This window comes from Phascolarctos cinereus, unplaced genomic scaffold (genome assembly GCF_003287225.1).
Source record: "Phascolarctos cinereus isolate Bilbo 61053 unplaced genomic scaffold, phaCin_HiC Scaffold_4;HRSCAF=312, whole genome shotgun sequence".
Taxonomy (NCBI): Eukaryota; Metazoa; Chordata; class Mammalia; order Diprotodontia; family Phascolarctidae; genus Phascolarctos; species Phascolarctos cinereus.
Window position 1 is genome coordinate 678,058,735 of NW_027555847.1, and position 14,012 is coordinate 678,072,746.

Genomic DNA, 14,012 nt, shown 5'->3' on the forward strand with positions numbered 1-14,012 from the left:
TAAGCCCAGCCTAGCCTGGGTAGAAGTGATAGGGAGGCAGATCTGGGTGCCATATAAAGAACTGTTTCATAATCCAAGTGATCCATTAAAGAAACAGGCTGCTTCAGACGGCAGCTGGTTGCCACCATCCGACATCTTCAAGCAGATGAAGATGTTCGTGAGGGACTTCTACAGCTTCTGTTTCCTGGTCCTCCGGGACTTGTCACTGCTTCTTGTCACCATCTTTCCTGGCTCACTGTCGTTCTGTCCTAGGCCCTCTTCTGAAGTCCAGACTTGGGGATTTCATCTGCTACCATGGGTCCAATTACAGGAAGGCTCCCAAAGCTGCACTGATCTCTCCCTGAGCTGCAGCCCACTCCTCCAACACCCGCTGGGCATCCCCAGCTGTATCCCAAATGGCGTCTTAAGTACGTGCACAGAGCAGAGCTCATCTCTTTTCCCAAAACCTGCCCCTCCTCCCAAGGGACTAACATTTTGCCAGTCATCCGGAATCTTCTGTCTCTCCTCTCTCACATGCAATCAGCCGCCAGGTTCCGTTGATTCAATGTCATCTTTCACACATCTCCTCTCCAATCACATAACCGCTACCTCAGAACAGGTTACTATCACCTTTCACCAAAAGTACTGTACCAGTTTAGCTGGTGTCTGCCATCAATCTCTACCTTCTTCATTCTGCCCTTCAAATAGCTGGCAAAATAATTTTCCTAGTATGTGACCAGATCACTCCTCTACTCAAACCTTTGATGGTTCCCTGTCGATTACAGAATAAAATACAAACTCTTTAGCCGGGCATTTAAGATTCTCCACAATCTAGTTCCAAATCAAGTCAACAAGCATTTTTTAAGCCCCTACTATGTGCCAAGCACTGTGTTACAATCTGGACACAGTCCCTGTTCTCATAGAGCTCACGGTCTAACAGAGAAGATAAACAGGGGACAATCCCAAAGGGAAGGCACTAGCATTGAGAAGTGGGAAAGGCTTCTGGCAGAACAGTGAAGCTTTAGCTGAGCCCTGAAGGAAGCCAGGGAAGCCAGGAGGCAGAGATGAGGAAGGAGAGAGATCCAGGCATGGAGATTGGCCAGTGAAATGCCTGGACCTGGACACAGAGTGACTTGTTTGGAGAAGAGCAAGGAGGCCTGTGTCACTGGGCCACTGAGTATGTGGAGAGAAGCCAGGCATAGGAAGAGTAGAAAAGTAAGAAGGGGCCAGGCTATGGCAAGCTTTCAAAGCCAAAACGTTCTCTGTCTGATCCTGAAGGTAACAGGGCCACTGGAACATACGCAACAGGGGAGTCAGAACTACAATTTAAGAAAGTCAATCTGACAGCCAAGTAGAGGATGGACTGGAGAGGGGACAGACGGAGAGCAGGGAGACCCACAGGCAGGCTACCGTAACAGTCCAGGCACAAGCCGACGAGGGCCTGCAGCCCTAGGACTGAGGAAGAAGGGTATGCCAGAGAACGATGAAGATAGAAAGTACAGGACATGGCAAATGATCAGACAGGGAAGATGATTCGTCTAAGAAGTGATACGGAAGTCAGGAAGAGGGGAGGTTTGGGACAGGAAGAGCTTAAGATGTTTACCGTCCAGTTTGAGATGCCCAACGGGCAGCTGGAGATGTGAGCCTGGAGGGCAGGGGGAAGTTACTGCTGGTCAAATATAATTGAGAGTCATCAGCAAAGAGACGAAAACCGAATTCATGGGAGCTGATGAGGTCACCAAACGCAACGGCCAGGACAGGATATCTGCAAAGACAGGCTACTGACTTCTCTGACATTATTCCCTTTCATGGATACTGTATTCCAGGCAAAGTGTTCCCTGGACTCAGCACCCCATCCCCCGATGCGCTTTCATTCAGACCACCTCCCATATCTCCCACTATAGCCCTGCCTTTCAGAATACTTAGGTCCTGTCGAGGCTTAGGTCAGATGCCGCCTCCCGGTGAAGCCTCTCATGATCCCCACACGAACACCTCCCCACTGGGGTTTTCCCTGAGCACTGCATCTGCATCCCTCCTTTACCCCTATCACATCCTCCTTCCTGTCACACTTCACTGGGTACACGTGCCCCCACACGTGAGCTCCCTGAGGTTAAGAACTAGGTCTTACTGGCCTCTGCATAAAGCTACAGATGCCTGTACAGAATAGCCTTTGATTTTGTTTGCCTTTGGGGGCAGGTGGATGATGTCACCCTCAAATTTCTTCCCAACGCATGTGACTCTGGGAATGGTAGTCTGGGTCTAACCTGATGCCCTGCCCCGAAGCTCCCTGCTGTGTGAGTCTCGGCCCTCTGCTTGAAGCGGGGAACACCATCGTGTCTGTGTCCCTGGTGGGTCCCGGCTATCACTTCAACTCTAAAAATGAATTCCCCAGCCTGAGCCAGTCTATGTCACCTTCAGTAGAACAGCTGACAGACTGACTTATGTTAGTCTAGGGCAGGGTCCTTAACCTGGGCCCATGGTTTGGTTAAGTTTTGTTTCGTTTGTTTGTTTTTTAATTCTGATAACTGTACTTCAACATAATTGGTCTTTGTACTGGTCTCCTACATATTTTACATTATGCATTTAAAACCATGACTCTGGAGAGCCCAAAGGCTTCACTTCACTGACCACCAGAGGGACATAAACAAAGGGCAAGAACCCCCGAGTCAGAGAGGCATGAGACCACAGCTTTCTGGTCTAGACAGACTGGAGAAAATGGAAGAGGGGGGCCTCCAAACTGCATGGATCCCCTTCTTCTATGACAGCAAAGGGTCTTCTCCATTCAAAGACAAGGTGCTCTCTGAGTAGGACACTTGGATTGCCCGGCACCTTGCACCACAGCCATGTCAAGATGCCTGGCCCTCGCTTTCATCTCATGGGATGTGCCGATTTCTTTTACTTTTCAGTATGTGTGTGTGTACACGCTCTACCAACACTTTCTACCAGTAACTCGTCGTGACACAGACCTAACCCTGAGTTTTTGAAGGCTGTGCCAGCAAAGAGTAAGCCCTGGCAGGTTGTGCCAAGTGAGAAAGGCTCCCAAGCATCAGCCCAGGAGAGAACGCATACCTGCCGTCTGAGGACCAGACTGGCAAAGGCCAGAGAGGCTCAACCTCGGTAGGCTGACCCACTAAGAAAGAAGAAAAACTGGCCAAATCAACTTACAGAAAAACAACTCCTAAAACATTCAAAGGGTTGAGATCTGTGCTCATGGAGTGGTTCCCCACACCTATAAAACCAAGGATCCTGGGGCCATGAAAAAGCCCTAGAGAATATGTCCACAGGCAAAGGAGTAGTAACTCTTAACCAAGAAAGACAGTGAATGACAGTGGGTTCGGGAAACAAGGAGGGCACAGATCACACTCGAATGCCTGGCAAGCTGCCTAAAGACGGTGACCAGCTCCTAAAAGTCTCTGCCTCCAGTCACTATGACTCCTATCAGGAAAACCATGGCAGCTGAGTCAGAAGGAGGAGATGGAGGCACGCCAACTGTACACAGCATCTTCCTCACAGAGCTCCCCCACTGCCAAAACCCCTTCAGGACATCAGGAGAGGGAGAGGACCAGCTCATCCCATCTGCACCTGGTGTCAGAAAGCTTTCCTCAAGGGGGACCTCCAACTGCCTGATAAGCCAGAGGGCATCCGGGGGATGACCAGGGTGGGGAAGGGCCTCCCAGCCAATAAGGAGCAACAGAAGAAGCAGGAGAAGTTTGGCCAGGAGAAATGAAGCCTGGGGGAAGGAAAGGGCTGACAGGGAGAAGTAGAATAGATTTGCCCTTTCAGATTAGGCCTCTGGAGCCAAGCCCGATCCCACTTTCACTGCAAAACCTTTCAAATACTTGAAGACAAGTCTCTGGTCACGCCCCCACACATACTCCCACTTCCCCAGGCTCATCCAACAGGAGGCCCCTTCACTGGCCCTACTCCAGTTTATTACCCAGTTTCCTCAAATGCAATGCCTACATCCGAACTCACTACTCTAGATGCAGTCTGACCATGACAGAAGGACAATCCCCTCCCTCATCCTGGACAGATTCAGCTGCAATATCTCACCATTGACTCATGTCAAGACTCGAGGACTGTTTACCCACCTACAACCCAGCTGCTTCACCCTGTCTGTGCCAGGAATCCCTGGTAGACAGGCTGGTGAAGCCCACAGAGGGACCCCTTCTCAGAGACATGTTTTAAATGCCCAAAACAAAACACCCAGGATTACACAGGAAGCCAACTACTGTACGTTAAAATACGGTGATCAAAATCTTTTTTTTTTTTAATAAGCTCATGGGCCCCAGGTCAAGAACTGATCTTCTGGGGCCAGGCTGCTATCTGGCCATGCCTCACTCATGTTTTACTTATGAAGTTGATTTTTTTTTTTGACCCAAGACATTTCTCTGGCCCAATGTAATAGTTTTCCCATCTCTCCAACATGTTAGTCTCCATCCCAGCTTTATGTCAACAGGAATCTGATGCACATACTTCCTCTGCCTTTTTCCAAATCATTGTCAAAAAAAGTGAAGCAACAGTCCAATCATGAGAAAAGATCCTTTGGGCACTCCACTACAGACCTCCTTCCAAAGAACAGCTACTCTTTGAGTCCAGCCATTCAACCAGTTTTAAGTTGACCTAACTGTACTAATATCTAGCCCACATCTCTCCAGCTTGTCCACAGAGCAGTATCAAAGCCTCGAATTCACAAACTGTTCTCCTCACAAAAACCCTATTAGGTAAGTAGTGCAAATATTATCATCCCCACTTTATAGATGAGGAAACTGAGGCTGAGAGAGACAAGGTGACCTGCTTGCAGTTACATAGCTAAGACAAGTCAGAGGTGGGATTTCAATCCAGGTCTTCTGCCTCTCAAACCATCGTTCTTTCCATTACGCTATAGAGTGCCTCAGAGAACAAACCAGAAACCAAAAAAAAAAAAATAGAGTTAGAGTTAGAAGGGACCAAAAATGACAAAATGTAGCCTGGAAAGTCATTGCGACACAGGATTTGAAGCTGGAAGGGCCCTTAGAGGCCATCTATTCCCACCTTCCTCATTTTGTAAATAAGGAAACTGAGATCTATGGCGGCTAAGGGAGACCATTTGTGAGAGTGAACAGAGAGAGTTCTAAGGAGCAGGGCCCAGCCCTCTGCAAGGATTCAGCTCCATGGGGATGCTCACCACCCCACAGATGGTCCCACATTCCTCCCCAACCCCCTGCTCATGCCTCAAAGACACCCAGATCGGGAGTTTTGGAGACTTCCGCCCTTCAAGAAGTGGATTCTCCCTGCAATTCACAAGGCACAGGCTGAGAGAATCCACTGACCCCTTCTCCGTCCCGACTCTGCGTTGTCTAAGATCCAGCCAGAACTAGGGGCCTCCCTGTCCCTTTCTCTCAGTTCAGAACATCCCCCGTGCTTGGGAACTTATTTCCCCCTAACCACCCCACCTGCATCTCTCTAGCCCCCTTGGACCACAGAATCCTATGTCCAGGGATGGAGGGGACCTCAAAGTTATCTAGTCCAAAACTCTCAATTTACAAAGAAACTGAGGCCTGGCAGAGTTAAGTGACTTGCCCAAGGCAGGAAGCATCAGAGGCATGATTTGAAACCAGGTCTTCTGCCCTCAAAAGCCCATGGTCTTTCCACTGTTTATCCATAAGCCAGGTCCCAGCCAGATCTTTCCAGTCTTCTGGAAACCATTCTGCCTGTGTCCCCTCCAGCCCTGCTGCTGTATTCTACAACCCAGTGGCACTGGCCGGCCTCCTTACATAATTCTGGACTCCCAGTATTTTCTCAGGGAGGCTGCTCCCCCTGCTTGGAATGCTCTCCTTGGCTTCCTTTGGGTCCCAGATAAAATGCCATCTTCTGCAAGAAGCCTCTCCCAATCCCCCCTAAATCTAATGTTGATCATCTGTGGATATCTTGTTTGTATATAACTGTTTGCTTCTTGAGGGCAGGGGCTGTCTTTTGCCTTTCTTGGTATCCCTAGAACTTTAGTACAGTACCTGGCACACAGTAGGCACTTAATAAACGATTTCTGACTGAAAGTGCATCACATTATCCCCTCCATTAAGGCCTAGCACAGGGGCCACCTCCTCCAGGGAGCCTTCTCTTTCACTCCCACCCACCCTCCCAAATCTGTCGTAACAATAAGTTGAGATCTCTCCTGTACGTTTTTTCTCCTGAAATTATTTGTGCAGGCATGGTTTTCTCTCCCACTAGATCATTTCATCTTTCTACCCCCAGCTCTATACACCATCGGGGCTAAATAAATACCTGAACTGAACTGTCATGCCAAAGAGTTCATGAAGTCTTGAGGAGGGGGAAGGGTATCAGGAACGTTCTCTTGGTTCTGATTCACAGGCTCAGAGATAGAGCTGGACCAGACTATCAGAGGTCATCGGGTCCAAGCCTTTCCTTTTACAGAATAAAACTCAGGCCCTCGGTGACTCGTCCAAGGTCACACAACAAGTGACAGAACTGGAATGCAAACGCAGATTCTCTGACTTCAAATACCAGGCCCTTTCCACTGTACCAGATGCCTCCCAAAATAAAGGAACAACATTTTCCAAGGCTGGGTAGGCAACAGGGCCTGTTAAAAGCTCACATTCCTATGCTGCTGTACTCTTTACGAAGCTGTCAAGCTACAGGTCAACCAGCCAGAAGTAGGTAGAGCCAGCATCATGAGGTCTGGTTTAAAAATGAGGAAACTGAGTCTCAGAAAGGGGGAATTATTTGCCCACAGAGATGGAGGGAATCCCTCAGACAGAGGTATTAAGAGGCTGGTGTTCTTTCCATCCCACCACACAATCCCTCCTTGTGTTTTAAAAAAGGTCCAATCATTGACCCCAACACCCCTTGGAACATCTGCCCATCCCTGGGCAGACATTTCATCTGATCATTTTCCGTGGGAACATCTCCATGGCCTGCTGGATCTATCTTGCCCCGGACTCTCCTCACCACCCAGGAACAGCCCTAATCAGTCTGACCAGGCCCCATGCAGACACCACTGCCGCAGAACATCTGAAAGACCTTTAATGACTAGGAGGGCCCGGAGGAGCTCTTGACACTCGGCAGCCTGCGGTACCTCACTCAGATGGTATTTCAGCTCAGGAGGTGTTGACTCCACAGGGAATTTCTCCTTCCCCTCCAAAAACCCCCTTCTTGGGCTTCGAAGCAAACATCCTCTTTCCTTTGGAAGAGCATTGGACAGAGTCGACACCTCCCGGTCCAAGGAGGGGGAGGTTCACTGGAGAACAAGTGTCTTTTGTGTGGAATTCTCCAAGACCCACGGGGTAGAGGGGGGGAGGACTGGAAATCTTCACTGGGGCCCCCACCTCCCTTATGCAAACCCCCAGCTCAAGCAGCTCCATTCAAACTCTCCCCAAGGTTTCCAGCAGGGTTTGGTTCAACCATTAACGACTGTTCTACTAGGCAACCGACTTTTGTTGCTCCCTAGAGATGAGAAGGAGAATGAGCTCTTTTCTTTTTTTCCCCCCCTGGTCACACACACATACAAAAAAGGAAGTTAAGACAAACAAGTTATATAACCTTTTGGGGGAGTGGGCTAGAGAATGCATTTGCCCTTAGAAAATAGTGCTTTGTACACAGTAGGTGGTTAATAAATGGTGGTTGTTGCTGACAGAATTAAAGCAGTCCCCTCAAAAAAAGCAGTGTGGTACAACAGGAAAGAAAGAAGGAAACAAGCATTTATTAAGCACCTACTGTATGCCAGGCATTGTGCTAAGCACTTTACAAATATTACCATATTTGATCCTATCAACTACCCGGGGAGGTATGGGCTATTATGACCTCCATTTTACGGCTGAGGAAACTGAAGCGCACAGAGGTGAAGTGACTTGCCCAGGTCACACAGCGAGTATCTGAACTCTAGTCTTCCTGACACAGAGACTGCACTGCCTTAGTCACAGGATCGTGGATTTAGAAAGGGTCATCTAGACCAACCCCATCTTCATTTTACAGATAAGGAAACTGAGGCTGGAGAGGTTAAGAGATGTCACCCACACAGGCAGGGATTATGAACACACCTTCACTCAAACCAGCATTCTCTCCACTGCACTGAATAGCTTCCAAAGGCCTAGATTCTAACCACCATCACCCCACTACCACCCTTACCCCCTCCCCACCCCTTCTCTCTCTCTCTCTCTCTCTCTCTCACACACACACACACACACACACACACACACACGTCATCTGAAGACTAGCCCGGCTAAACTGAGACACTCATCACCAAAAAATTGGCTGGGCACTAAGTCATGAGGGCTTTTTTGCTTTTACTTTCTACCGTGGGGAAATTTATTTCACCAAACATCTTGCAGCAATGACGTAAAAATTACGCAATCTCTAATTTTTTGCAAAAAAAAAATGACCAGTTTTTCCTGTTTCTCTCCTTTCTCCCTCGCCCATTCCAAAACTGAAGTACGATTCTTTATAAACTCTACTGACGATTTTTTTTTTGGCCCCAGAAATCCAAAAAGCCATCTCTGGCACGGAAGGGTAGAGATCAAAACTTTAAAAGGACCAGAGCATCCAGGACTGCTATAAAGAAGGTGCTTTGCAAACTATAAACTGCCGTAGAAAACTGGTGGTTTGTGGCACCACCAGCAGCAACTCCAGTGCACCCTCTGTTCCACTGCCAAAGCTCAGGTCTCACCCCTGACATTCCCCCCGCCTCAATAAACTCCTGTGGCTCCCAATGGCCTCCAGGAACCACTATAAATCCTCTCGAATTTAAAGCCCTGCACCTTGGGGCCCCTTCCTACCTTTCCAGCATTCTTAGGTGACAGTGGCCCCCTCTCACAAGAGGACTCCATGCCTTTGCACGCGAAGTTCCCCCCAAGCCTGGAATGCTCTGCCTACTAGCTTTCCTCCAGACTCAGCCCAAAGCTCAAATCCCTTCTTTTAACTGTCTTTCCTATTCCCTACCTCCCCATCTCCCCAGTACCTTCCCTCAGGGACTACCCTGCATCCTCCCATGTACCATCGATATCTTCCATATACATAGGTATCTACATGTTATCTCCCCTTAAAATTAATTAATTGAATTTAAATTAAAATGGGGGCTATGTGAGAGCAGGGGCTGGCTTGGAGCACAGTAATCAACAAATAAGTGGCAACTGACCAAAATGCCCATCAACCTCACTTAACAAATGCTCCAAACGACCAAGAGCTATAGAATCTGCCACCCCAACACAGGCCGGACCAAGACAATCAGCCCCTCCCCCATATAATGCTCTTCCCCTCATTCAATGAGTTAAATGCTTACTATTGCCAGGCACCAATAGACAGGATGGCAACACAGAGAGTCACGAAGATACGGGTTCAAATCTTGCTTCTAACACTACTGGCCACACAGCCCTGGCCAAGGAAGTGCCTTAACCTCTCCCAGGCGCAGAGCCTAGAAACAGCAAGAACTGTCAATTTGCACCTTTACCAATTAAATCATGGGCCTAGCTGGGTGTTTTGTTTTGTTTAATAAACTGTTTAAGGCACTGTCCTTAACCACCCAAAGTAAATGCTCCCTGATCCGAGAAGCCTTCCTTCCTTCCATCATTCAGGTTGCCCCCACCCCAGATCCAGTAGAGGCTTATCAGTCCTCTCATACACACCCTCATCAGATAATATAGCAGATTTCAGTTAGCTGTTTTAGTGTTTTCTCACCTGGCTGCAGCAGGAGCTCCATGAGGGCAGGGACCCTATTTTATCAAATTTGTAAATTTATTCAAAGTTCCCATAGATTCCCCAGCCCAACATAGCACTCAGGCACACAGTAGGTGTTTAATAACTAATAAAGGGGCCAAGTGTTTACATTCCTCACAGCAAGTTGGTTGGGAGGGCTCCAAAAAAAAAAAAGTGTGTACTGACAGAAAACAAATAGTCCAGGCACCCTTTGAAAAGGATTCTCCATGAATCCCCAAATCCCCTTAAGAAAAGGGCCTACTCAGCCTTCTCTGGGCCCCTGAGGTCCACCCTCAGAAGCTTAAAGGATGGGAAGAGGAGCATACCTGATTCAGGTGGAAGACACAGGGGAGGGTCCTGTCTCACCTGAGGTAGTAGGGCTTGGGTCCCAAGAGGGGGAAAGGACAGGGGACAGAGAAGGTGGGTCCAACTTCATTGGAGGGAGTGGAGGAGGGGTCCTGGTGTGGGGGAGTAATTATGGGGAGAGTAGGAACCCTCCGTTGGGGTTGGGAAGGCCCTGGCCCATAGGCTGAGGAGGGGAGAAGAGAGATGGGGGGGGATGGGAGGGAACGATCTGGAGAGAAGGATGCTCCCTTCCCAAAGCCCTTGTCCAGAGAGAGAAGAGAGAGGGTCCTGCCAGTTGGCAGTCGGGGTGGAGGTGGGGGGCGGTGCGAGCAGGGGAAAGGCTGGAAAGGTCTTGACCCACGGGGAGGGGTATGTGGAGAAAAGGGTCCAGCACAGCCTGCAGGAGAGAAAGGGGAGGAGAGGACAGTCCTGCCAGCTGGTGGTTGAAAAAGGTGGAGGTAGTGGTAAAGGAAAGGTGGTAAGGTTATTCCTGTTGGCAGCTGAGTATGGGGGGCGGGGGTTGGAGGGTCTTGTCCTGTACGGAAAAGTAAAGGATCTTGTTCAACATGGGGGGCGGGGGGGCTCCTGCCGGTTGGCAGTTGGGTTGGGGGAGGGCTGGAAGGAGGTGGGGACTGCGGGGGGAGGATTCTGTCTTGTGGGGGGAGAGGGGAAGAGGGGAGGATCCTGCCTCCGGGGGCGGGGGCTGGGAGGGTCCAGCCGGTGGGGAGTGGGGGGCAGGTCCTGAACCTCTCCGGGGGAGGGGGCAGCGCCGTCGTTGGGGGGCGTCCCCGCGGGGCCTGAGGGGATCTTCCCCGCCGCCCGCTTAGGGAGGAGCCGGCGCGGGGCCGCCGGAGAGGAGGGGAGCGAAGGGCGGCCAGGCCCCGAGCCGCCAAAGCCGCCGCCGCCACCACGCACCCACCTGCGGGGCCGCTCCGGGCCGGGCTCGGCGCCTCCTCCGCCCCCGCCTCCGCCGCCGCCGCCGCCGGACTCCGCCATCTTCCCGCCGCCGCCTCCTCCTCCTCCGCCGCCGCCGCCGCGCTCAGTGACGGCGCGTCCCGCCTCCGACGCCCGGCGGCCGGTCGGCGGCCCCGCGCGCAGCCAGAGGCCTTGGCACGGGCAGGGGCGCGCGGAGCGAAGCGCGGGGCGCGCGGGGCGCAACAGCCGCAGTGCGCAGCTCCCGCCGTGCTCCCCGTGGCTGAGCTCCGGGCCCGGATCCCGCCTCCGCCGATGACTCGCGCTGGGACCCGGGGCCAGTCGCTTCGTCTCTCCGAGCCTCAGTTTCCCCATCTGTAAAACAAGGTGGTTGCACCAGATGGCCCCCCGAGGTCCCTCATTCTGCAGTCCCTCCTTCATCTCCTCAACCCCTCATACTCACATTCTTTCCATTTAACGTTTATTAAGCGTCTACTATATGCGGGAGGGCTCTGGGGAAGCCAGACAAAAATGAAGAAGCCTCTGCCCTCAAAAAGCTTGCATTTGATGGAAGACACAAGTATGAAAAGAAAGACATACAAAGTAATTTGAGTGGGAGCTTAGATCCCTCGAAAGGCTTCGTGGGTGCTGAGCTTTGACAGAAGCTCGGGATTCTAAGCATTCCGGCCAATGCTAAAGCAGCGAGAGAAGGCCAATCTGGCTGGGTGGAAGAATGAATGCCAGGAGAGGAGTAATACATTATAAGACTGCAAAGGTAGCTTGGAGCCGGGTTGTGGAAGTCTTTAAAATGTCACACAGAGGAGTTTGTATTTAGACCCTGAAGATAATTGGGAGTCACTGGAGTTTTAAGGAGTAGGAGAGTGTCACGGGTGGCCCTGTGCTTTAGGAAGATCCCTTTGGTAACTATTCGGAGGATGGACTGGAGTGGAAGAGGAGACTTGGGGCAGAGACCTGTCAGGAGGGCCTCATCTAGCCAAGGGGCCTCGTGAGTGAAGTGAAAAGATGCTGTGGGTGTACAATAGACAAGATTTGTCAACCTATCGAATAGTCAGAATTTATTGGATTGGTGGGGCAAAGGAGAAGAAACAGTCCTGCATAGTGTCGGAAAGGGTGGTGGTACCCGTAGCAAAAGGAGGGAAATCAGGGAGACAGACACGTAAGAATAAAAAAATAACAAGTTCAATTTCTGATCAATTGTGATAAAGTTAACTTTGGGACATTGAGTTGGAAGTATCTAGTGGGCAGTTGAGGAAGAGCAGATGGAGCTCAGGAGAGGATCTGGCTGGGTCCACAGTTTAGACTAGACCTGGAAGTCAGCTGCCTGTAGATGATAATCAAACCCACAGTGTGCTGATAAGAGAGAGAAGGGAAGGGAAGGGAAGAGGTCCAGGCAAAGTCTTAGGGGAACACCCACAATTAGGGGAAATGCCATGGATGCAGATGGAGCAAAGGTGCCCAGAGGTAGGGGGGAGAACCAAAGGAACCAGGGTCACGAGAGTTGATGATAAGGTCGGAAGCCAGGAATGAAAGAAAAGGAACTGGAGGCAGCTTTTTCTCTGGTGTTAACCTCTTTTTTCACAATAAAGCTTTAGAAGCTCTTTTTGTCCCTCTTAAGCCTTCAGAGCCAGCCTCAGCTAATTCTGAGCTTCAGTTCTCCTTACTTACTCTCTTGTTCCAGAACTGTGCCAAGCTTTTGTATTCATCCTCTGGTACCTACCTGTGTTTCCTTATTTCTGTTTCTAGGAGGGGACTTGGTGCCTCCCCTGAAGTAGATATCACTGGATGTAATCATACATGCCAGATATATAGTCTGTATCAAATTGCTTGCCTTCTCAAGGAGGGGGGAAAGGAGGGACCAGGAGAATTTGGAACTCAAGATTTAAAAAATCAAATGTTAAAAATTGTTTTTACATGTAATTGGAAAAAATAAAATTTTAAAAATAGTGAGATATTAATATCTAGTGCCCTTGTAAAATCTAAGTTGGTCATTGAATTCACTGAACATCTCTCTGTCCTCCCCTTAAGTCCCCTCAGGCTCCTTGCACCCTCAGTTTCTCAGCCCCCTTTGTCCCCTGTGCCTCTCAGGCTCCTCACTCTGCCCTTGCATCCCACAGTCCTGTAGTGCAGTCTGTCCTTGGCCTCTCATTCCCCCCCTCCCCAATGACTCTGTTCTCCTTCAGCCTTTAGTTCACCTTAGGGCCTTGGCCACTCAGGTTCTTAATCCTTCTGTTGGAATCCCGATACAGTGGAAAAGGCAAAGGCATTGGGTTCAGACTACCTGGAGTCATATCCACAATACTGTCCGTGTGGCCTTGGGTAAGTCACCACCTCTCTGCCCCCCCCACCCCTCCTTATCTATAAAATCAGGGTATTGTGTGACTGATGTGGAAATATGTTTGGTCGGGTTGCACGCTGTCTTGGGGAAAGGGGAGTGGAGGGAGGGGGAGAAAATTTAGAACTCAAAATCTTATAGAAGTGAATGTTGAAAACTAAAAACAAATAAATGAAATTAATTTAAAAAATAAAATAAAAACTATCAGGGTATTGTACTTGACCAGAGGCAGCTTGTCCCATTGGAGATGGGAGGCTTGGAGTCAAAAAGGCCTAGATTCACATCCTGCCTTAAACACATGCTTGCCATATGACCCTGAACAAGTCACTCACTGGCATGGTCTGATGATCTGTAAAATGGGGGCATTGGCACCTGCTACACAGGATTGTTGTGAGGATCAAAAAAGATAAGGCTTTGCCAAACCTTAAGAAGCAAAATAATATTGACTTTTATTATTAAATGACTTCTAAAATCCCTTCCAGCTCTCAGCCTCTGATCTCTTCAAAGTCCCATCTGTCTTTTCCACTCTGTTAGACTCCTCCTCAGTTGTTCTACTTGTCCCTTCCATCCTCTCAGTTCTCTAATCCTCATATCTCTCTCAGCTCCTCTGGCCCTTCAGTTTCTGAAGACCCCTCAGGCCCATCAATCCCTCAGGGCACTCAGTCCCCTCAGCCTGAGCCCCCAACTATCCCTCAGTCCCTCAGCCACTAAATCCTTCAATCCCTCAGTTCCCAAA

General features: G+C 49.9%; 1 protein-coding gene across 1 annotated transcript in view; it reads right to left on the reverse strand.

Moving 5' to 3' along the window:
- Positions 1-11,298, reverse strand: part of KLHL26 (kelch like family member 26) — a 45,307-nt gene extending 34,009 nt beyond the window's left edge. The window contains exon 1 of the mRNA XM_021008973.2: positions 10,931-11,298. Coding sequence (XP_020864632.2) covers positions 10,931-11,298 — 368 coding nt within the window. The remainder of the gene's footprint in view (positions 1-10,930) is intronic.
- Between the last annotated feature and the right edge of the window lie 2,714 nt (positions 11,299-14,012).